The 25150-nt window shown below is 39.6% G+C and overlaps 2 protein-coding genes across 6 annotated transcripts in view; both read left to right on the forward strand.

The window, feature by feature from the left end:
* Positions 1-25150, forward strand: part of Invs (inversin) — a 163143-nt gene that overhangs the window by 77708 nt on the left and 60285 nt on the right. For all 5 annotated transcript variants that reach the window (XM_036179394.1, XM_036179396.1, XM_036179395.1 and 2 more), the window contains exon 4: positions 19788-19961. In XM_036179394.1, the coding sequence (XP_036035287.1) occupies positions 19788-19961 (174 nt within the window). The remainder of the gene's footprint in view (positions 1-19787; positions 19962-25150) is intronic.
* On the forward strand, positions 5678-6127 carry LOC118578450 (60S ribosomal protein L27-like). The gene has a single exon (XM_036179401.1). The coding sequence runs from the start codon at positions 5685-5687 to the stop codon at positions 6093-6095; it is 411 nt and encodes a 136-aa protein (XP_036035294.1). The 5' UTR covers positions 5678-5684; the 3' UTR covers positions 6096-6127.

Here is a 25150-nt window from a genome sequence, read left to right on the forward strand (position 1 = left end):
GGTAGTGTGTGGATCTGGAGATCCATCTTCCTGAGAAACCATGACACTGATTTCCATAGTGGCTGTACAAGTTTGTACTCCCACAGCAAGCAATGAGTGTTCCCCTTGCTCCACATCGTCAACAGCATGACCTGTCACTTGCTCTATTCATTGTAGACATTCTGACGGGTGTAGGATGGAATCTCAAAGTCATTTTCGTTTGCATTTCCCTGGTGGCTAAGGATGTTGAACATTTCTTTAAGTGTTTCTCAGTCATTTGGATTTTGTCTTTAGAGAATTCTCTGTTTAGTTCTATACCCCATTTTTTAAACTGGATTATTTGGTCATTTGATATTTAGGGTTTTTTTTTTTTAGTCCTTTATATATTTTAGATATTAATGGAGTTGGTAAAATATTTTTCCCATTCTGTAGGTTGCTGCTTTGTCTGAATGTCAGTGGGTTTTTTGTTTTGTTTTGTTTTGACATACTGGAGCTTTTCATTTTCATGCAGTCCCATTTATTAATTGCTGATCTTATTGCCTGTGCCTGGTCAGAAAGTGTTTTCCTGTGCCAATGTTCAAGGTTACTCCCTCTTTATCTTCTATCAGGCTCAGTGTACTTGACCCTATGTTGATCCCCTTGGACCTGAGTTTTGTCCAGGGTGATAAGCATGAATCTATTTGCATTCTACATACAGACATCCAATTTGACCAGCACCATTTGTTAAGATGCTAGTTTTTCCCAGTGTATATTTCTGGCTTCTTTATTAAAAATCAGGTATCTATGTGTTATGTCTGGGTCTTCAACTCACTTCCAGTGATCAACATGTCTGTGTTTGTGTCAATACCATGCAATTTTTATTATTATTACTCTGTAGTACAGCTTGAAATATCTGGCAGTTCTTTTATTGTTCAGGATTGTTTTGGCTATCTTGGGTATTTTGTTTTTCCATATGAAGCTGAAACTTACTGTTTCAGCTGTGAAGATCTATGAAGAATTGTGTTGGAATTTTGATGAAGATTGCATTGAATCTGTAGATTGCTTTTGGTAGAATGGCCATTTTAACTATATTAATCCTACCAATCCTTGAGCATAGGAGATCATTCCATCATCTGATACCTTCTTCAATTTCTTTCTTCAAAGACTTGAACTTTTTGTCATACAAGTCTTTCACTTGCTTGGTTCAAGTTGCCCCAAGAGTTCTATGAGTTGCTGAGAAGAAGATATAGTCTTTTGGGTTTGGGTGAAATGTTCTGTAGATATCTGTTAGGTCCATTTGATTTTATAACGTCTGTTAGCTCCGACATTTCTGTATTTAGTTTTTGTCTGGATGACCTGTCTATTGGTGAAAGTGGGATACTGAAGTCTCCCACTGTCACTGTGTGAGGGTCAATATGTGGTTTAAGCTGTAGTTGTATTTTTTTTTTTTTATGAACTTGGGTGGCCTTGTGTTTGGTGCACAGATGTTAAGAACTGCAGTGTCTCTTGGTGGGTTTTTCCTTTGATGAGTATGAAGTGTCCTACCCTATCACTTCTGATTAGTTTTGGTTTAAAATCTATTTAGTCAGATATTAAAATGACCTCACCATCTTCTTGCTTCATAGAATATTTTTTCCATCCTTTTACCCTGAGGTGATGTCTATCCTTGATGTTAAGGTGTGCTTCTTGGATACAGCAGAAGGATGGATCCTGTATTTTTATTGATTCTGTTAGTCTGTGTCTTTTTATTGGAGAATTTGAGACCATTCCTATTTAGAGGTATCAATAAACAGTGTTTATCGATTTCTATTTTTGTTGTTGTTGTTTTTCAAGACAGGGTTTCTCTGTGTAGCTTTGCGCCTTTCCTGGAACTCACTTGGTAGACCAGGCTGGCCTCAAACTCACAGAGATCCACCTGGCTCTGCCTCCCAAGTGCTGGGATTAAAGACATGTGCCACCACCGCCTGGCTTCGATTTCTATTATTTTATTGTGGTAGTATGTGTATATTTCCCTCATTCATTTGGTCTGGGATTATTTATTCCTTGTGTTTTCTTGGGTTTGTTTTAATTCTTCAAGTTGGAGTTTTCCTCCTGGACTGGTACATAGATACTGCTTAAATTTGGTCTTATCATCGAATGTCATATTTTCTCCATCTATCATGATTGAAAGTTTTGCTAGGTATAGTAGTCCCAGCTGGCATCTGTGGTTGCTTAGAGTCTATCCAGCCCCTTCTGGCTTTTAGAGTCTCTATTGAGAAATCAAGTGTTATTCTAATATGTCTGCCTTTATATGTTACTTATTCTTTTTCCCTTTCAGCTTTTAGTATTTTTCTTGGTTCTGTACATTTAGTATCTTGATGATTATGTGCCAAGGGGACTTTGTTTTCTGGCCTAGGCTGTTGGGTGTTCTTTATGCTTCTTGTACCTTGATGGTCAGGTCTCTTTTAGGTCAGGAAAATTTTCTCCTATGATTTTGTTAAAAACATTTTTTGTGCCTTTGACCTGAGATTCTTCTCCTTCTGCTATTTCTGTGATTCTTAGATTTAAATTTTTCATAGTGTCCCAAACTTCCTGAATGTTTTTTGTTCCATGATTTTTTTTTTTTTTTTTTAGAATCAACATTTTCTTTGACGGATGTGGCTATTTCTTTTTTCATGTCTTCCTTTTCTTGTGTTCTGTTTGTAAGGCATGCCTCTGTGGTTCCTGTTCAAGTTCCTAAATTTTTCATTTCCAAATTTCCCTCTGTTCGGGTTTTCTTTATTTATTCTATGTCCACTTTCAGGTCTTAAAATGTCTTATAAATTTCCTTTCACTGTTTTCATTTTCATATATTTCTTTCAGGGATTTATTCCTTCCCTCTTTAAGACCTCATATCATATTCATAAAGGATGTTCTACAGCCTTTGTCTTGTGCCTCAGCTAGGCTGCATTTCTCAGGGCCTACTATAGGAGGCTTGCTAGGCGCTCGTGGAGACATACTGTTCTTGCTGTTATTGATTGTGTGTTTATCTGGCATCCATGTATCTGAGTTTGGGAAGATTGTAATTCTAGATGCTGATATCTGGTCTTGTCTTTGTTGGGTGGTTCCCCCCCCCCCTTGGTTTCTGTTACCCTCTCTGGTGGCTGTGTTTTGCCTGGTAGGAAATTCTTTGAGGATCAGGATACCACAGGAGCTTCCAGGTAAAATCATGTTTCTAGGTATTGGGAGCTGACACTTAGGAATGGGGATGTGCTGGCGGGGGGTGCTGAGAGAATCTACAAGAGAGAGGAAAGCAAGCCATTCCACAAGGACCTGTTTAGTCCCCTGGGAATGGGAGCAGAGTGTGAGGAGGGTCCACAACAGGTAATCTATTACATAGCTGGGGGAGGTGGAGGTGTGGGTGGAGGATTGAATTTGAAGGAGAGGAGAGAGGGTGAAGGTCTGAAGCTGGCCTGTCTACTTAGCTGGCCTACTTGCTTCTTGGTGGCTTGGCTGGCAGTTTCCCAGAGAAAGCCTGCTGGAGTTGGGAGCTGGGACAGTAGGATGAGTGGGGAGGAAGGTTCTAGAATAAGATCTGTGTGATTCAGTAGAGATTAGGGCAGAGAGGAAGGAGAGGCTGCAGTAAGCAGCCTGCTACAAAGAAGGGGGAGAGGAGGGAGCAGTGAGGATCCAAAGTTAGGCCACCCACTTCCCTGTCAGGAGTGAGTGGCCTGCAGGTTCCAGTGGAAAGCACTCTGGAGTTGGGTGCTGGGGCAAAGTAACAAATGGGGAAAGAGAAGTTTGAAGAGGAAAATCTCTGTGATCAGAGAGAGAAGGGAGCTGCAGCAGGTGGTCTGCTGTGGAGCTGGGGATGAGACTGTGTGATTGGATTTGAAGGAGCTCAGGGAAAGCTGAAGATCTGCACTTAGCCTACCTGCTTTCCTCGTGACACAATTTTTGCTAGACAAGGACATAGGAAGCTGAAGGTAGAAAAGGTAAGCAAGAGCTGATGATGTGGAATGCTGGGCTACCAAGTTTAGACTTTTTTTTAGGCTCCTCGAGCAATATTGAAGGATTTAAGCCAGTCTATAACATGAGAGTGGGTCTGAGCCAGATCATCCTCACACTCAGAGGCATACCACTAGGTTTCTCTAAGCTCAGTTTCCTCCCACATGACAAATGAAGTTTGATTATCATATAAAGTTCACCCAGCTTACTTTGCTTTGACAGCATGATTGATTCTAAGAGACTGAAGTTCCATGCTTTCCAGCTACTTTACAACTCAGTGTGTGTGGTAGCTTGGGGAGATTGCTCATTGACTAAGTCCACGCTGTACAAATACAAGGACCCAGGTTTGAATCCCCAAAACCCACATTTAAAAACAAAAACTGACATGGATGTATGTGCCTGCAACCCCAGTATTTGGGGGGTGGGGTAGGAGCCAGCCTAGTCAAAACCACACGTTTCTGGTTCAGTGGGAGACCCTGTTTGAAGGGAATGAGGCAGAGAGCAATTTTGGAAGAAACCTAATGTCCTCCTCTGGCCTACACATGTAATGCATGGGCTCATGGACCTGTACACTCATATGCTTGCACCATACACATGTACACACAAAATAATAAAACCCTTAGTGCTTTTTAGTTTTACTTCTTTAATTTAATATTTATTTTCCCTACCCCAAGGATCATGGTTTTTATTCTGTATCCTTTTCCTAGTGTATCTATATAGTTCATCCTAGCACACTGATGTCTAACTGTTAGGGGATCTGGAAATGCCATTTCGTGAGGATAATTAAACCAGTGTACACACCAGCTACTTAAAGAATTCATTCTAATCACCTCCTGTCCTTGCTCACAGTGTCCTTCCTCATTCCTCTTTCTTATTATCTTATGTGATTTAGATAAATGCAGCTCAGGCATTGCTTCCCCTAAGAGTCTTTGCTGACCCCTCACTGATGCCCCTTGAAAGAGTTATTGCTATTGTTTTCTGTACCTCAGTCAGAGGACTGGTACCTTTTTATTATGGTAGGGAATAACATTTACATTTGGCCAAATCTTATCTCCTATGCCAATGTGAAGGGCAGGGTGGGAATTCCCATTCCATGTAATAGGCACGTAACAAAAGCCTTGATATGCATACCTTGTTGATGTTCTGAAGCCAACATTAAAAAAAAACTCATTCAATCAGTAATAAATGGACTAATGAACTGAATAGACAGCTCTCAAAAGAATTACAAATGGAAGCTTGAGCAATAGGTCAGTGGTTAAGAGCTCAAACTGCTTTCATAGAAGATGGGAATTTGGTTCCCAGCACCTAGGGTGGACAGCTCTAAACTAAGGCAGGGATCCAATGCCTTCTTCTGGCCTCTGTTGGCAACTGCACTCACATAGTTAAAACCACACACAAGATACAGGTGCATATACAGATTTAAAAATGAAATTTAAAAATCTTTAAATAAATGTACAAGTGGCTAATAAATACTTGAAAATGTCTAACACCTTTATCCATCAGGAAAATGCAAATTAAAACTGCTTTAAAGCCAGGGCAGTTGTGGTGCACATCTTCAATCCCAGCACTCAGGAAGCAGAGGCAGGCGGATTGTGAATTTAAGGCCAGCCTGGGTTACAGAGCAAGTTCTGGGACAGGCTTCAAAGCTACACAGAGAAACCCTATCTCGAAAACACTAAAAAAAAAAAAAAAGAAAGAAAGAAAAAGAAAAAGAAAAAAATTTAAATTGCTTTAAAATTTCATCTCGCCTTGCTGTCGAAATGGGCAAGTTCATGAAGCCAGGGAAAGTGGTGCTGGTCCTGGCTGGACACTACTCTGGACGCAAAGCCGTCATCGTGAAGAACATTGATGATGGCACGTCAGACTGCCCTTACAGCCATGCCCTGGTGGCTGGAATTGACTGCTATCCCCGAAAAGTGACAGCTGCCATGGGCAAGAAGAAAATCGCCAAGAGGTCAAAGATCAAGTCCTTTGTGAAAGTTTATAACTACAATCACCTCAGGCCCACAAGGTACTCTGTGGACACCCCCTTGGACAAAACAGTTGTCAACAAGGATGTCTTTAGAGACCCAGCCCTGAAATGCAAGGCCAGGCGGGAGGCCAAGGTCAAGTTTGAGGAACGATACAAGACAGGGAAGAACAAATGGTTTTTCCAGAAGCTTTGCTTTTAGGTATATTTTTGTTCCCGTCATTAAAAAAAAAAAAAAAAAAAAAAAAAAATTTCATCTCTTCTCGGCCGGCCGGGCAGTGGTGGCACACGCCTTTAATCCCAGCACTCAGGAGGCAGAGCCAGGCGGATCTTTGTCAGTTTGAGGCCAGCCTGGTCTCCAAAGTGAGTTCCAGGAAAGGTGCAAAGCTACACAGAAAAACCCTGTCTTGAAACCCCCCCCCCAAAAAAAAAAAAAAAAAAACCAGAATTTCATATCTTCTCAATCAGAATGACTATCATCAGAAACAAATCAAGCCAGCAACAACAAAATGCTAGTAAGGATATAAGGGGGAAAGTCGCTTTGTTTGTTTATTGACAGAAATGAAATCATTATATAATGAAATCCGTATGGAAGTCTCTCAAAAAAACCGAAAATGGGGGCTATAGAGATGGCACAGTAATTAAAGAATGCTTAATGATTTTCCAGAGGATCACAGGCCAGGTTCCAACCTCCATGTCAGGTGGTTCACAACTGCCTATAACTCTAGCTCCAGGGGATCCAATGACCTCATAGACCAGACTCCACAGGCACATGCACACACATGTCATACACACACATATTCATAAATAAATAATAAAATAACCCTTTTTTAAAACCTGAAAATAGAAATACCATATGGCCCAGCTATACTTGGGGATGTATCCAAATGACTCTGATTAACTTTCTACAGGGATAGTTGTGTACTGATATCTGTTGCTGATTATTCACAATGGCCAGGAAGCAGAATCAGTCTAGATGTCTTTCAACAGATGAATGGATAGAAATGATATGCTCCACGTACACAATGGAATTGTATTCAGCTATAAAGAAAATGAAGTTGTAGCATTTATAGGAAAATGGATACAACTTGGAGTTACTAATCAAAACAAGCCAAATTCAGAAAGTCAAATACTCCATGTTTTCTCTCATTTGTAAAACCTTGATTTAAAACTTTGACAGAAAGAGAGAGTTATGAAACTAGAAAGAGGATCATGAGAGGAGAGGGGGTGATCTCAAGGGAGGTGGGAAATACAGAGGGTGATAGAATGCATGTACTAGGAAAACAGGAGCTAGGGCTATGTGGAAGAAGAAAGGCATCAGGTGGAGATGGAGGGAGGAGGGGGCCAGGGACCTGGGGACGGGGAAAGTGAGAACAAAGTATAATGACACATATTTATGAAAATGCCATGATATGCTAGCTATACAACTAATTTTAAAAGGCTATGTCATTTTAAAGTGTCACTCTAAATAAATGAGGGAACACCACAATCACAATAGAATTGCTCTCATGAAAATGATCATCATATTCTTTTGTACTTTTTTAGCATTTATTTTTGTTATTTGTCAATAGATAAAATTCTCTCTGCTGAGGAGACTAATAATCTAAATAAAATATGCTATCATAGTCCAGAAAAACACATGAAAAAACCTGGCATTGGATAAGGACATCTCAGAATAAAGAAATCTCTCCATAGTTTCCTTTCATAGAGAAGAAAGGCATACACACACACACACACACACACACACACACACACATATATATATATATATATATATATATATATATATGTATATATATATATATATATATATATATATATATATATATATATACGTGTATATATATTACAGTAACCTTTTTTCTTGTGCTGTTTGACTATGTGGCACTTGATAGCTCTGTCTATTCCTATGGAAACCAAGTTAGTAGATGGAGCCAAGGCTTGGAGGAGGCATTGGGAGAAATATTAGAAGAGTTCAGCCATGGAGCAGCTAACGATGTTGCTTTTCCTTCAGTCAAATCCTCTTTGAGAGCCAGGATCTGCTTCAATCAGGAGAGATGTTCTTGGCTGGTGTATGGTCTGGCTGCTCTGCCAGATGGATGAGCATCTTAAACTTGGAAAATAGCAAATAAAGCTCAGAGTCTGCCTTTGAAGCATCCTTCTTAGCCTTTGCTTAGAACTGTTAAATAACTTCTTAAAATGTTTCCAAAGATTTGCTCAAGATGGTAGGCTAGTGATACACTTACCATCACAAGCAATTAGAAAGCTTTTTCATAAAGCACAGAACTTGACCATCAGAAGTTTAAGGAAGGAGAGACTGTATCTGCCACTGAGAAAAACAATGCAGATTCAATTTCATTTTTAGAGCTCAGTGAACTCATATCTCTCCGTAACTTGATTTTTATAACTATTTTCTTTCCTGTCCTATAAAAATTCAGTCTAAAGACCAAGAAACTAAAATACAAGCAGACACTTAAATCAGCTCAGACAGGAAGATTGTCCAAGGACACAAGCATTTATAGTCTCTGTTTTGTATGCTGGTGGTAATCTCCTAGTCTAGGTTAAAAACATATTGGTTTTCATTACACAAAACCATTTATGTATACACTGAAATTATGTTTTTATTTCAAGTAGGATGTAATGGTTCATATTTCCAGTTTATGTACTTTCATTTAAAAATAATAATTGAATACTTTAAATACTAGATAAATAGGGTTTATCATATTATTCTAGACTGTCTACCTATTTAGTTCTATCTTTAACTTCTTACTCTGTACTCCATACTACAATAATATTGAATTGTAAGAAGGGTCTCGAATTTGATTTTGCCCCATATGCAAGCTAACAAATTGGTCTCTTAGTATTACATAGATGTTTAAAATAAACCTTAGACCCCAGAGCACAGACAAAGGAGTTTATTATTCACAACACAGCAGAAAGCCTGAGCTTCTGAGTTTACAATGGTTTCCTTTGCCTCTAAGAAGCCTGGGAGTATTAAAGAGCAAGATGGATGCTGTGCCCACTGAGTTCCCACCACAGCTGAGCAACACTGAGCTTTAGAAGTCCTCCATTTTCTTTTAACCAGTATGAAGGCGTGACCTCATCTCTCCAGCTACTTGCTGCAAACATTCCCCTAGGAAGTTGCCTAGGTAAAGAGTGGTTGACACTCCTATGTTTGACTAAGTCAAGTGTGAATAAGTACCATAGGAGGTAGTAGACTTACTTCAGACATGCAGAATATAAATCCAAGGCCAGTTTATCATCTGTCATTACCCAAGCAAGGGAACTTAATGGTGAACTTTGGCATCACAGCCCCCCAAACCCAATTAAGGAATCTACCCTGGCCTACTCTGTTCTTTATACAAACATGTAAGAGGTACAAGTCAGTATCACAGGCACTTGCAGCTTCACTTGGCACATATGACCTACCCTAAGGCTTCTTATGCACCAGGGGGAGCATATGGATTTGTGTTCATTAGATTAAAAAGGGACATGCCCATTCCTGGGCTTCTATACATGTAAATGGATCCATGTTGTTTTATATTGCTGAGGACCTCCCACTGATGACATCAATCATAGCAGAAGAATAGGAACTACCAACATAGATAGGAATGTTTCTTTGTACATGGGTGGGAGAGGCAAACTAGTAGGTCATTCTAGCCTCCACTTCTATCTGATTAATGTGCAGGCCATCTTCATTGTGGTAGAGTCCATTACTAGATCCAAAAGACAGAGTACTAGTTGATCTCCTGCCCCTGCGTCTTACAGAGTCTGAAGCTCTTCCCAAGTCCCGAAGTTGCCTTCCCCCTTTAGTCACAAAGCTAGTGAGTCTTGTCTTCTATGTATAAGTGCCACAGCACAGCCAACCCTCACAAGTTATCCCTTGATCTTCATACCTGTGCTGTGGCAGGTCAGAAGACATCTTGAAAGAATTGGTTTTCTTCTCCCATCATGTGAGTTCCAGGGACTGAATTCAAGTTATCAGGCTTGAAAGCAAGTGTCTTTAACCCACTGAGCCATCTCACCAGCCCATGAGTCCCATCCTAATAGATATAACTTCACCTTCTTTTCTAACGACCCTTACATGTACCTTCCATCTAGAAGGATGTGTGTCTATGGAACAAATTTACTGTGATAATTTGGGCTGCTATGGGAAGATCAGTGCACACAGCACCCAATACTGTGGTCATTGTGGATTTTTTAAAATTTAGAACCATATTACTTGAACAAATTGATCCAGATTAATAAACCAGAATACATTTTGAATCTCTAATACCCTTTTTTGGCCAAGGTACCACTAAAGGATATATCAGTCAAAATCAGCCTGAAGTGGCTTTTAGGGAGGAGAAAACGTCTTAATTGTTAATGGACAGAATAGAATGACAGGGGTTTTTAATGGGCATATATAATCCCCAACCATGCTTGTTTTCAATCATCTCCCACAAGAAAGAACTCTAGGGGAGGACACATTCAGTAGCCATATTTGAGTTATAGGCCAGGAGCAAGCAAGAGATAATACTAGTGATATTTTTAATTGATTTTCAAGTGTCACAGCTCTCAATAATCCCATATAGCTGATAATGGTATGGAAAAGGAAGTGTCCATCAAATGCCCCCTAACTGTTGGTCCATTGCTGAATGGCCTTCCTGAAAAATGATATACCATGGTCAGACCACAGGTGGTCTCAAAACCCAAACATGAAACAATTTGGAATCAAGGACTTCTTGTAGTTAAAGTATGACAAGTTACTGAAACAGTATCATTGTAATCTGAGATGTGTCTACAGTGGTAAGATGGAAGATGGGTCCAAGAGCAGATTTCATAAATCATTGCCAAGAATAGGCAGATGCAGTGCTCCATTAACTTGGCCTTCTTCACCACAAAAGAAACAGGCCAACTTGACAAGAGACAGACACAAGTTCCATATATAGTGATATCTTCTACATCACAAACATACATTTTACTTGTGCCCAATCTACAATGATGGATTCATCCCCATATCTAGTGCAATGATAGATCCAAATGATAAAAGACTAATGACCTGGGTGATCTAAACTTGTTCATCAGGTTGATTCCAGTTGCTCTTCTTAGAGAACAGGCCCTTATTGTTCAACACAAACTATACAGGCTCTCTGATTGTGAGCAACAATGTGTTACCATGGTTTGCAGCACCACAGGAGAGTGTATTTAATCTAGCATCTATAGTCTTCTACATGGCAGATTTTAGCACCATAGCGTTGACAAGAGGCCAAGAACTAGTGAAAGTATGACTAGCCCTTACTGCCTGAAGTGTGAGTGATGGTTTTCATCTCAGCTTACTGATCTGAATAGCTTTTCTAGACAGTTATTGTTCCAGAGTTTTCCTTGTGGTTAGGCAGTTACTGCCTCTCTCAATGGATAGCATCAGCCTTTGACTGAATCAAATCATTGTGGGGGCCCATAGTGGCTCCCTAGTAAGACCTTACTCAAGGTCAGAGAATCTGAGCTTGCTTTACCCATCAGGACTGCAATAATGGGATGATTTGGCCAGGGGGGGCATGGTTACCAGGTTATTATGAAGAGTCTACATTTGGCTGTACCTTGTGCTTCGATCTTGAAAGGGGGAGGTCTTTTGCCTCTCCCCTTGGCAGAGTATAAACAGCCCATTAGAATAAATCTCAAGGTAGCCGGGTATTGACCCAGGGCCCTCCTGAAGCTGTCCTATGTCTCTGTCTTTCTTGTCATCTCCGCCTATATTTCTATCTAATGCTTCCTCATTCCTCTCTCCTCCCCTCAAGAACCCTTCGACAGGTCGGAGCTAGACTCCAACAAATCATCATTAAAATAGGTCAAAGCCTTTAAGGGAAATCCTATGAACAAAAGCACCATGAAGCTAACAGCTTTGTCTCAGAAAGAGCAAGCAGCTACGTCCAGTATTTGTCTTCATAGTTAAACAAGCCAGGCTGCCACAGAGTTCATGTTCACAGCCAAGTAGGCTGGGTGCTGTTAGGCAATGCTTCACATTCACTTTCAAGCAGCTGCTCACATGTCTCAACCAAATGAACACACAGTGTTTCCATTTAAAATTCTCTACCAAATAGAAAGTTCCTCATTCCTCTCACCTCTTATTTCTGCTTTGGAGACTCTGGCTTAGCAGCCACAAGCACATGTCTTTCATCTCATTGCTGTATCATTTTTCTAACTGTCCTTCTGCCTGCCCAGAGAGGAAGATGAAGCCCTGTTTGGACATCTTGCCTTAATCCTGTTTCTCACCCTTCAGATTCATTAACAGATAGGCTAATAGAGTCCTTTCACATCCCCTTACTCACTATTTGGACATAATGCCAGAGAGACGTCCTATTCCTGATCCTGAGGCGGAGAGTGTAGGGTCCTTTCTTTGTTTTTCAAGTAAACTATATTAGCAATTAAAACTCTTTTACTGCCTTGTCTGTTCTGGAATTTATTTTTACTCTTCTTGCAAGGTAGCATGTTCACTGGGGATACTGTGAGAAGACACAAGACTCCCTACGAAATAAAAAGCTTTTCTACTGACGGCACAGCAAATAGCATGCACACAGGCTTGTTTGTGTCAGTTTCCCTCGTTTCCACTCACCAGAGTGGCGATGCAGGTGACAAGTGAACAAAGTGGAGTTTGCAGACATCCAGGGAATGCTGTCCTTTGAAACTCTGCAGCCTTTAGAACACATGATGCGAGCCTTCTCTTTGTCCCAGTGGCGATAGTATTTCATTTTTTAAGATTGCTCCCTGCAAGCTTAGCACTGAGAAGTGATCCCAGTAAGCCAGGGTCAAAGCTTTGCATCTGATCCTACCCAACACCCAAGATCAGGGCATACACCCTCTCCGAACATGACTTTGGTGCTTCCAAAGCTCATTTGCATGTGCAGTCATTGTAGAAAAGTTTCACTGATTACTAAAAATTGTGACCTATATACTTCCTAGGGATAGTGTTTCTTTTTCAAATTTAATATGGCAAATGCCTTGAGTGTTTATAAATATGTAATTATAAAGATATCATTATAATTAATAACAAATGTTTCTGTTATTTTTATTTCAATATAAAATAATGTATCTTTATCGAATGTTGTTAACATTTAGAATGAAAAATGACAGAATGCCTTCTCTACATTTATATTTGCTATTATAAATATAGTTATAATATTTCCAGAGCAAAATTATGTCCAAACCTATAAATGGACCAAAATATGAACATTTGTGTATGTCAGTGAACAGCTATTTTCTCCTCAAGTTCAATGGGGTTATAGGAGTTCTGGGACCATGCAGAGAGAACAAGAATCCAGAAGCCAATGGGAAGAAATGTATAGGTCCCAAACTATGTTTTTTGGGAAAACATTTGCCTTTTCATTATTTCTAAGTGTGGCAAAGTCAAAAGCATTTGAAGCTGCATTGTTTCAACTGAGGAGAAAGCAAATGGCCAAGGTACTCATGGCTCAGTAAAGAGGACATGACAGCCTTGTGGAAGGACATGTGCAGTGAGGGTCCCGAATGTTGTAAGAAGTTAGTGACAAAACACTTAACTGTCACCAGATGGGAATCATGAAGAATATGATTTTAGCCACATCTTGCTCAAGAAAAGACTCCTTGTTCCCACTGAGTGACTGAAAGGCCTTTATATTTTTATTGAAGCAAAGAATACACCAGGATGTTCAAAGATTGGTCTATAGTGCTAAAGAATGATGCTTGGAGAACTGGCAAGAACAGGACAAAAGCCAACCTTGAGACTAGAACGCTGCCCATTAGCTGAATGACTGTCATATGGTGTCCCTAACAACATAGGAGACAATACTCCAAAAGAATGCCACCACGGTTTCGTAGCCTAGACTAGGAGTTAGGTGGAAGCCAACCAGAGGGGGGTGGAGGAAGAAAACAGGCGATGAAGAACAGTAGTAAAGAAATTGCCTTCAAATCTACTTGAAGCTAGGACTTGTACATGAATTACATGCCTGGGATCCTAGCACTCTCGGGAAGCTGAGCCAACAGGATAACCACACATTTGAGTCAGTCTGCTCTACATAGTGACTTTCAGGTCTGTCAGGACTAAATTGCAAACACTCTATCTCAATAGCAGTAGTAGTAATAAAGAATAGTAATAATAGTAGTAATCATAATCTACTTGTAAACAAAAACAGCAAAATACATGAATAAACTCAATGTTGAAGAAAACCAATACCATTTTGGTTCACAACTGAAGGCAAGGACTGTTCCTCAATCCATCAATTGCCAATAGTTCAGTAGGGAGAACCAGAGCCAGGAGCCCTTCCCTGATCCATGATTGGCTGTTGGCATGCCCACTGCAGCCTACCACAGCTGCTATGAGATTGTTTGCAATAACTATGTCATGCCTGACATTTCCCTGCCCTTCTTCCTGTCTTCTGGCTCTTACATTCTTCCTTCTCTCTCTTCTCCAGTGTTCTCTAGGCTGTAGACAGGATGTATAAATGTCCTATTTAGGCAAGCACTCAACCATCATTTATTCTAAACATCTTGAACTTTCATAAGTCTGCATTCTTCACAGTTCACTGCAAAGAAAAATTTCTGTGATTAAGGTTGAGAGTGCCGTTTGCCTATAGGTGTACACATTAATATTTAGGGTTCAGATTGGTACCATGATATTTCCAAACCAGTGGCCACACAGATGATCCTGGTTAAAATCACTGAGTCAGAAAACAAAACAAAAAGGCATGAGTGTGGGAAGAAGACCTGTGGGGAGGAGTGAGGATTGACAGAGAGAGAATAGAAGAAAGGAAAGAAAGTAGACACGATGTATTAAATATGTGTATAAAGTTACAAAGAACAAATTGAATGAACACAAAGGAATAAATAAAAGATAAAGGGCAGAGGCGCTAATACCATTCTGAATATTAGCTCATTCTTAGTGAAAGAGCCTAAGGAAAGGAAAAGAATGGTACTCAAGAGTGTGTAAAAATATTCCAGCAAAAAAGACTAATAGCTGAGTTCTCAAATTAAAAAACAATACAAAAAGGCTATCCACAGAAGAAGAAACAAATAGTCAACAAAATATTCCACCTCAACTAAGAAGTGCAGATCAAATTTATGATCAAAATAGCTGTATGTACCAATGAGATTGGCCAGAGTCAACACACTGACAAAACCAAATGGGAAAAGTTATAGAGAAACAAGAATTCTCATGTTTCTGCTGGGAATGCAAATTGGAGCTGCTCTTCAAGAGAGCCCAGAAATTCTTATACACTTACCAGGAGATATCTACAAAACGATTCATTATAGCACTGATTGTGAAAAGTGAGAAATGGGCTAAGTATTCCTCTAAAGGAATATATTCCTATAACAGGATACTTCCCTAGTGAAGATGTATGAACCAGAGCAACCTGGAAAAACCTTGAAATACATTTCTTTGAGTCAGATATGGCCAGTGACTCAAATAGAACCATTTCTATAAAGATAGTACCTTCCAGTTTATTAATATACATGTTTGTATGGATAAAATATGAAAAAATTGATTGAGAAACACCCAGTCAGTTCAAAGAGGGAGAAAAGGAGTTGAACAGGCAAAAATAGCATTACCTGTAATTGTTATGTTTTATCCTGTGTGGGGAGTGTATATGTATCTACACATTTGTGTTATGCATAGGTGTACAGAGGTGTGCATGCCCATATGTGGACATGCATGCAGAAGCCAGAGGTCAGTATCAGGTATCTTTTCTTAATCACTTTCCAGCTCCATTTTTGAGACAGTTTCTCACTAAGGCAGGAGCTCAGCTGGTTCGTTCATCTAGACAGACAGACAGCAAGCCCCAGGGTCCTCCTGTCTCCACCATGCTGGGATCATAGGAACATGCCTCCACAATCAGCATTGGTTTTTGTGGGTCCTGGAGATCAAACTCAAGTTCTCATACTTGCAGGGCACTTTGGCAACTGATCATATTCCCAATCCCAGTTATCTTTTATTTTCTTAAAACAAAAAATTTAAATGCAAAGTAATTTACTCAAAAATCTTCACAGCATTCTTACGCAGATTAAATAATTATATGCATGCTTCCAAAACAGTGGTAGTTTTTACACACACACATACAAGTATGTATGCTTAGGCACCTAAAAATACATGTGTACATGTACACAAATCTGTACCCACACATATAACACATACACACACAAAAAGTAATAAAAGCATTAAAAAGAAATTGATTTTTCTCTTCTCTGCTGGGAGTTAAATCCTTGTTCTTGTATGTGCACTCCACACTGAACCACACGCCCAACCTTTCTCATCTTAGTTCTGAAAATTCTGTGGCCCTTTGCTTATTTGCAGAGATTGAGTTTGCAGATAATTGGCATTTCATAAATGCTTGTTTATGAAACCCAGGAGGTTAACATTGGCCCAAGTAAATTATTGGCCCCAGCTGTCATTAGAACACCTGACAGGACTCTGTCTTCCAGAACTAGAGAAACTCACCTGTTCACAGAGCTGACTCCTCCCCGGAGCACCAGTCAGCTTCCCCTTGGCCCTGTGTTGTAATCGGTAGAGCATAGACATGCTCCTCCTTTTGAGAAAACCAGAAGCCATTATCTTTACCACTCCAACTATCTTTGCTCTTGGTTCTCTCCTTAGTCACTAGCTGCACTGTAAATAACGATGACCAAACCTTTCTATGTGCCACCCTTTATCACCGCCGTCCTTCACTCCACCTCACCATCTGTGTTTGTCTTACTGGCCAGGTTAGTCCTGAGAAGGTCCAGGTTTGATGAGAAACCTACTCTGAAAAACCATTCATAATCCTAGCTAACATTTGCTAGGCAACCACGTAGTGTAGTGTTTCAAGTATTCTTCAGATATTATCTGCTTCTTTCCCATGTGTAATAATTCTATACACTGTTGTTGACTTTGTTTTACACATGAGATGCAGGGAGTTTTTTCATCTGTAGACATTTTCCACCATACGTTAGTGTGGCACCATGATAAGATTTATGTCAAAAGCTCTGTCCTAACTGCCTGCTTCATAACACAGCTTAACAAATGTTTGTTGAATGAATGAAGGAGTGGCTGTTACTGGTATATACCATGTGAGTAGTGAAGTTTGAGTCCCAGTAATAACAGGAAACATAAATATGCCAGGAACTTTGTTTGTGCCTGGTGGTCACTGCTATCAACTCTATGACTTTCCTTCTACTTCCTGTTTTCTGATTCCACAACCAAAATGGCTGTCTGATTGAATATCTCTAAAAGGTCATAATGAATTATTCTGCAATATTTGAAATGTTATGCTTGGAAAGGTCAAGCCTTATTTTTTGGTATGAAGTATCATACCGGTTTTTTTTTTTTGTTTGTTTGTTTTTTGTTTTTTTTTTTTTCCTCTAACTGAGCACTTTTTTTTCCTTAAAAGAAAAAATGGCAGGGAATTTACAGCAGGGCGCCCTCTTGAGGAAGTTTAGCGCAGGGCGCCCTCTTAAGGAAGCTTAGAGCAGGGCGCCCTCTTGAGGAATCTTAGAGCAGGGCGCCCTCTTGAGGAATCTTAGAGCAGGGCGCCCTCTTGAGGAATCTTAGAGCAGGGCGCCCTCTTGAGGAATCTTAGAGCAGGGCGCCCTCTTGAGGAACTTTTCATGTCTTCTTTCTCAGAGCTGAGAAGTAAAATACAGTAAAATCGAAGCCAGGCAAGTCTTGTGCACTGTTAAAAAAAGCTGGAATAAATGAAGCTTTAAAAAACAAGAAGAGGGGTTGGAGATTTAGCTCAGTAGTAAAGCACTTACCTAGCAAGTGCAAGGCCCTGGGTTCAGTCCTCAGCTCTGAAAAAAAAAAGCAAGAAAAGGGGCTGGAGAGATGTCTCAGAGGTTAAGAGCACTGACTGTTCTTCCAGAGGTCCTGAGTTCAATTCCCAGCAACCACATGGTGACTCACAACCATCTGTAATGAGATCTGGCACCGTCTTCTGTGTTCATAATAAATAAATAAATAAATAATTTTTTTAAAAAGCAAGAAGAGCCAAATACTGGTTATTTGAGAGTAGAACTCTTCACTGATCTGATCTCACATAGCAGCTATAAAAAAGAATTCTTAAGTGAAAAGGAAAATACAGGGGCTATTTCATTTCTTCATGCTTGGTCCGTCATATAATTTACTCAATGTTTATCAAGTACTTGGTTTGTACCAGGAACCACCCTGGGCACAGCAGCCAGTGAAGCACAACTTTGCCTCCTGAAACGTATTGCCTGTGAGGGGATGACAGGGAAAAGATTATATAAAGGTTATGTGTTATCAAGTCTAATGTACACTATGGAGCAATCAGTCAATACCATACATATTGATGGTCCTGGATAGTAACTTGCAAAATACACACAAACCAAAAATGTACAAACTTAGCCCCCAAATCTGGCTCTTGGTAATTTGCTTTTGTGATAATGGAGAAAACTGAGTACAAAATAGTATATATTGAAGCATTTTCTATAATAGATATTTAATGCTTTAGTGTCTATATGCCCAGCAATAATAGACTAACATCTAAACACCTAGCAATAACAGTCTAGCTAAATAAAACTTGTTACGTCACCCAATAAGTGTTGGCCAGCCACTGTATAAGTTCCATGTGTGTTCAAAAGTGATCCAAAGAAACAGGAAAGCATAAAGCAATCACCATTTTAGTGTAGTGAGGCTGTAATTTTTTTCCTTTTATTAACTTTTCTGCATGAAAAGTTTTCATACAGGAAATCTTTTTTCATACAGATGTAGCAGAAATCTTAACAGGTCTTATTAATAAGAACAAACCTGAGGCCAGTTATTGGGGTGAACGCTGGAAGATCAGAGAAGCAGAACAAGCCACAGCTACTTCACCTCGCCCGTTCCTCGCTGGTCTTGTTTCCTCAAACTGGAAACTTCTGTGTCCTCATTCCAATGGGTCTCAGCTGAACTGTGCTGCTCCAAAGCTTGAAAGCTTAACCAGACAAATGCTTAACCAGACAAATGCTGCTAGTTTCTGGTCTTCACACTTTATATATCTTTCTCTTTTTGCCGTCACTCCCTAAGATTAAAGGCTCGCTTTCTGGGATTAAAGGCGTGTGTCTCCATGCTGGCTGTATCCTTGAACTCACAGAGATCCACCTTGCTCTGCCTCTCAAGTGCTGGGATTAAAGGCGTGCACCACCACCGCCCAGCTTCTGCTATGGCTTGCTCTGACCCATTTTCTAGCCACCATTTTTGCCTTTGTATCTAGTGGCTGTCTGTTCTCTGACCCCAGATAAATTTATTAGGGTGCACAATATTTTGGGGAACACAATACCACCACATTTCTCCTTTTTTGTCTAAAATTTTTAAAAGGTTATAACTAATACAAGAAAAACTATCCAATAAGTATATACAATATATACAGTCAAGAATTACATTAACAATGTCTAGTCCATTAACATTTGACAGATTCAAGCGAAAAACTCCATTATATATAACAATGTCCAGTCCAGTAACATTTGATAAACTCAGACCAAAATTTTTCATTACTTATCCTATGTAAAACAAGTAGCTCCTTTTTAAAAGTAGATTCAAAACTTGATCTTTTTTTCTTATCATATTCATATTCTCTCTTTTTTCTTTTCATAGAAGTTTCAATAATCTACCTTTTGTCATTTTTATATATTTCCCTTTTTCTTTTAGTGTAGATTCAATGATCTACCCATTTATCCTATTATTTCTTTATCATTTTTCTCAGGGTAGATTCAGTGATCTAGCTCATATCTATATTCTCCTTTTTCTTTTTTTAAACAAAAACTCTATTTTTGGGTTAATTATCAAGTCCTGTATGAAAACTTTTCTATACTCTATGAAGTTGGTTAAAATATTGAAAACATTCCAAAGGTCTTTACAAACTGGCAACAAAGTAAATTCTTCTTAATCTTTCCTTTACTTGTCTTCATCTAGGGAAATTACCGCTTTATGAAACTCTTGCTTACACGCAGAGCAAACTGGATGCAGAAGGATCTAGAAGAGATGACACCTTTGCACCTGACTACCCGGCATAAGAGCCCCAAGTGTCTAGCCCTTCTGCTGAAATTTATGGCCCCTGGGGAGGTGGATACACAGGACAAAAACAAGGTAATGGACAGTCATCATCAAAGACAAATGAAAAAAGAAAGGGGGATGCTTCATTTTATGATGAGAAGCTTCAGGAAAGGTGTGCATTGCCACCATCCCTGTGGGAGGGCAACTCCACATGTCCAGACATCCCAGCATCTCCAAAAGTCTGCTGTTAACCTGCTAGCCACCACATGGAAGGTAGTATCAACTCCTTTGAAGTGTGAGGAATCTGAACCTTAAGAGGATTAGAGTTTGCCAAAGATCCAAGTGGCTAAACTGGAATTCAAACAAGGCTTGTTCAACTGTAAGAGTTTCTAACATTTGTCAGAAACTCATGACAGTCCCTGTGGGCATCTGGACTCAACTTGCTGTCTGCCCATGCAGTGACTAAGCATGAGGGCACCTGGACCCACTATGGCTGTCTGTCCATGCAGTGCACTAAACACGTGGGCACCTGGACCCACTGTGACTGTCTGCCCATGCAGTGCACTAAACATGTGGGCACCTGGACCCACTGTGGCTGTCTGCCCATGCAGTGACTAACCATGAGGGCACCTGGACCCACTGTGGCTGTCTGCCCATGCAGTGACTAACCATGAGGGCACCTGGACCCACTGTGGCTGTCTGCCCATGCAGTGCACTAAATACATGGGCACTGGACCCACTGTGGCCGTCTATCCATGCAGTGACTAACCATGTGGGCACCTGGACCCACTGTGGCTGTCTGCCCATGCAGCACCACTAAGCACATCATGGCTTTAATGGCTGGGCTGTCAACAGCAGCCTCTTGGACTCTAATCCAAAAGCCAGCACTTAGTCCTTCTGTGTTCTTGGGGAAACTACTTAATGCATTTATGACATAATTTTGGAATCCATGACAAAGATAACTGAAGGTAAAGTGAGGTAATGCAGACACAGTCCTTACCACAGTACCTCCTGCAGGATACACTCCTCATAAATGCTTACCATAAAACAATTACTAACAGCGTTTCAGTTCTGACATCTGCCCTCTCACTTCTTGCTAGGAATTGTTTTTTAACCTGTCTTGCTCTTAAATTTAAAAGATTGCTCACACTACTCATAGCTTTGCTGATCTTTCTTTACAGGCAAAAAATTGTGGTCATTTGTTAGACACAGGCAGTAATCCTTTTCTTTCCACCATGGTCTAGGCCATAGTCTTGTTAACGCCCATGACCTCATGGAGTTAAATCCTTATGATAATTATTCTTACTGCTCTGCTCTTAGTTTTTAAAGATTCCCTAAGTGTGTGTGTGTGTGTGTGTGTGTGTGTGTGTGTGTGTGTGTGTTTGACAGAGAGAGAGAGAGAGAGAGAGAGAGAGAGAGAGAGAGAGAGAGAGACTGTGTGTGTTTATGTTTACCGTGTAAATGCAGGGGCCTTTGGAGACAAGAAAGTATCATTGTGACCCACCTGATGTGCATGCTGGCAACTGAAGCAAGGGGAGCAGGTATTCTAACTGCTGAGCCATCTCTCTAGCCCTTCTCTGGCATTATTTACTCTCTTACTATTCTCTATGTATTTTTGATTTTTCTTTAGTAGTCAGTTGGAAGATCAACTTTTACTTTGCAACCTTGTATTAATATTTTCCCACTCAGAGTGTCTGAGTGATAGCATTTTGCTAAGTGATCAGTTTTATTTTATGGTTATTGTACCACAGCAAAATAAATAGAAAAATAAAAAACAAAAATGTACAAAATATAAGTAGGAACCATTAACTCTTGGGCTAAAGGCTTATAATATATTTGAATATATATAACCTGAATTATCATAACCTAGGAAAAGGAAGGAATTACAGATGCCATCTATGTTTATTAAAAAGGTGGTAGTAATCAATTAATGATTGCTATTAAGTATGATTTTTCTGTGATCTTTAGTCATTACTACAAGTAACAATGAATTGGGCTAAAGAGATGGCTCAGTAGTTAAGAGCACTCAATGCTCTTAACCAAGGGTCAGAGCTCTGTTCCGAGCACCCACACCAGACAGCTCACAGCAGCCTGTAATTCTAGCTCCAGGGGATCCAACATACCAGTTTTTTTTATTTTCATGACAGATGAGCTTGGTTCCTACCCAGTAAATTATCCAGTCTCAGATGGGTTACTGAGTGACAGTAGGCTCTAATGCAGCTCTGTTTTTCCATGGTGACGCTCCCCAGAGGAGGCATGTTAATGGCAGTGGCAAAAGTGGTTTGCAAACAGCTTTATTGCCTTCAGAATTACCACTTTAAACTTTTATTTCAAATAAAGAAAATGCATATATAGTTTTAAAAGTATTAGTAGCTACATTTAGCTCTTAGTATGTAAAGTTATTTTTAAATTTAAATTTGACATGCTGAAGGGTTCCAGATCTATGAGTTGCCTGTGGCAGGCTCTCTAATAAACATCAAAACTGTCTGGACCTGGACTTTTTTGGTGAGAGACTTTTAATGACTGCTTTATGTCACTGGGGGTTATCGGTCTACTTAAAATCATTTTTCTGATGTTGATTTAACTTTGGTAGGTGGTATCTATCAAGAAAATTACCCATTTTCTTTAGATTTTTCCAATTTTGTGGAGTACAGGTTTTTTGAAGTATGACCTAATGATTCTTTGGATTTCCTCAGTGTCTACTCTTATGTCCCTCTTTTGTTTCTGATTTTGTTAATTTGGATATTCTCTCTCTGTCTTTTAGTTAGTTTGGATATGGGTTTATCTATCTGGTTAATTTTCTCAAAGAACCAACTCTTTGTTTCATTGATTCTTTGTATTCTTCTCTAGCTTCTATTTTATTGATTTCAACCCTCAATTTGATTATTTCCTGCCATCTACTCCTCTTGGGTGAGCTTGCTTCCTTTTGTTCTAGAATTTTCAGGTGTGGTGCTAAGTTACCAATATGAGAACTCTTTGATTTCTTTATGTGGGCACTTAGTACTATGCACTTTCCTCTTAGCACCATTTTCACTGTGTCCCATAAGTTTGGGTATGTTGTGCATTTGTTTTCATTGATTCCTAGGAAGTCTTTAATTTCTCCATTTCTGCCTTGCCCAACCAGTCATTCAGTAGAGAGTTGTTCAGTTTCCATAAGTTTACAGGCATTCTGTTGTTTCTGTTGTTGTTGAAATCCAGTTTTAATCTGTGGTGAGCTTGTAGGATGCAGGGGGAGTATTTCAAATTTATTGTATCTATTGAGACTTGCTTTGTGACCAAGTGTGTGCTCAATTCTGGAGAATGTTCCATGAGGTGCTGGGAAGAAGATATGTTCTTTTGTGTTTGGGTGAAATGTTCTGTAGATGTCTGTTAGGTCAGTTTGGCTCATGACATCTGTTAGCTCCAGTATTTCTCTGTTTTGTTGGTTTTTTTTTTTTTAAGATTTATTTATTTATTACGTATACAGTGTTCTGCTTGCATGTGTCCCTACAGGTCAGAAGAGGGAGCCAAAGCTCATTACAGATGGTTGTGAGCCACCATGTGGGTGCTGGGAATTGAACTCAGGACCTCTGGAAGAACAGCCAGTGTTCTTAACCTCTGAGCCATCTCTTCAGCCCTTCTCTGGTTTTTGTTTGGATGACCTGTCCATTGAGAGTTGGGAATTGAAGTGTCCCAGTATCAAGATGTAAGGGTTGATGTGTGATTTAAGCTTTAGTAGTGTTTCTTTTACAAATGTGGGTGCCCTTTATTTGGGGCATAGATGTTCATAATTGAAAGATATCTTTGTGGGTCTTTCCTTTGATGAGTGTGAAGTCCTTCCCTGTCTCTTCTGATTAATTTTTGTTTGAAGTCTATTCTGTTAGATATTAGAATGGCTACACCAGTTTGTTTCTTAGGTCCATTTGCTTGGAAAATCTTTTTCCAACCCTTTACTCTGAGATAGTGTCTATTTTTTGGTGTTGAAGTGTGTTTCTTATATGCCACAGAAACATGGATCCTGTTTTTACATCCATTCTGTTAGACTGTGTCTTTTTATTGGGGAATTGAGTCCATTGATATTGAGAGATATTAATGACCATTGATTACTAATTACTGTTATTTTGTTGTTGTTGTTGTTGTTGATGGTGGTGGTGGTGGTGGTGGTGGTGGTGGTGGTGGTGGTGGTGGTGTGTGACTGACTTCTTTTGGTTTTGCTGGGATGTGATTATTTTCTCCGTTTTCATAGGTGCTAACTACCTTTTCATGGGTGTAAACCTCCTTGGGTTAGAGTTTTCCTTCTTGCACCTGTTGTAGGGCTAGACTTACAGATACTGTTTAAATTTAACTTTATCCTGGAATATTTTTTCTCCATCTATGTGATTGAAAGTTATACTGTGTATAGTAGTTGGTGGGGCTGGCATCTGTGGTCTCTTAGAGTCTGCAGGTCACCTGTCCAGGCCCTTCTGGTTTTTAGAGTTTCTGTGGGCAAGTTGGGTGTAATTCTAATAGGGCTGCCTTTATATGTTACTTGCTCTTTTTTCCTTGCATCTTTAAATTCTTTCTTTGTTCTGTATGTTTAGTGTTTTGACTGTTATGTGGTGAGGGGACTTCCTTTCTGGTCCAGTCTATTTGGTGTTCTGTATGCTTCTTGTACCTTCATAGGCATGTCATGCTTTAAGTTGGGAAAGTTTGCTTCTATGATTTCGTTAAAAATATTTTCTGTGCCTTTGAGCTGGTATTTTTTCCTTCCTCTACTCCTGTTATTCTTAGGTTTGGATTTTTTCATAGTGTCCCAGATTTCCTGGGTGTTTTGTGTCAGGAATTTTTTAGATTTAATATTTTCTTTGAACAGTGTATCTATTTCTTCTATCGTATTTTCAATGCCTGAGATTCTGTCTTCCATCTCTTGTTTTCTGTGATGCTTATATGTGTAGTTCCTATTTGCTTACCTGGATTTTCCATCTCCAGGGTTCCTTCAGTCTGTGTTTTCTTTATTGCTTCTATTTCCGTTTTCAGATTTTGAACACTTTTACTCATTTCCTTCAACTGTTTTGTTTTTTCTTGGCTTTCTTTAAGGAATTTATTCATTTCCTCCTATTTTTTGTTTGTCTTTTCCTCGTTTCTTTAAGGGATTTCTTCATTTCCTGTTTAAGGACCTCTATCATCTTCATAAAGTTGGTTTTAAGGTCTTTTTCTTGTACTTCAGCTATGTTGGCATATTCAGGACTTCCTATAATATGATAGCTGGGCTCTGGTAGTGACTTACTGCCCTGGCTGTTATTGATTGTGTGTAGTCGAATTTC

Source organism: Onychomys torridus, chromosome 2 (genome assembly GCF_903995425.1).
Source record: "Onychomys torridus chromosome 2, mOncTor1.1, whole genome shotgun sequence".
Taxonomy (NCBI): domain Eukaryota; kingdom Metazoa; phylum Chordata; class Mammalia; order Rodentia; family Cricetidae; genus Onychomys; species Onychomys torridus.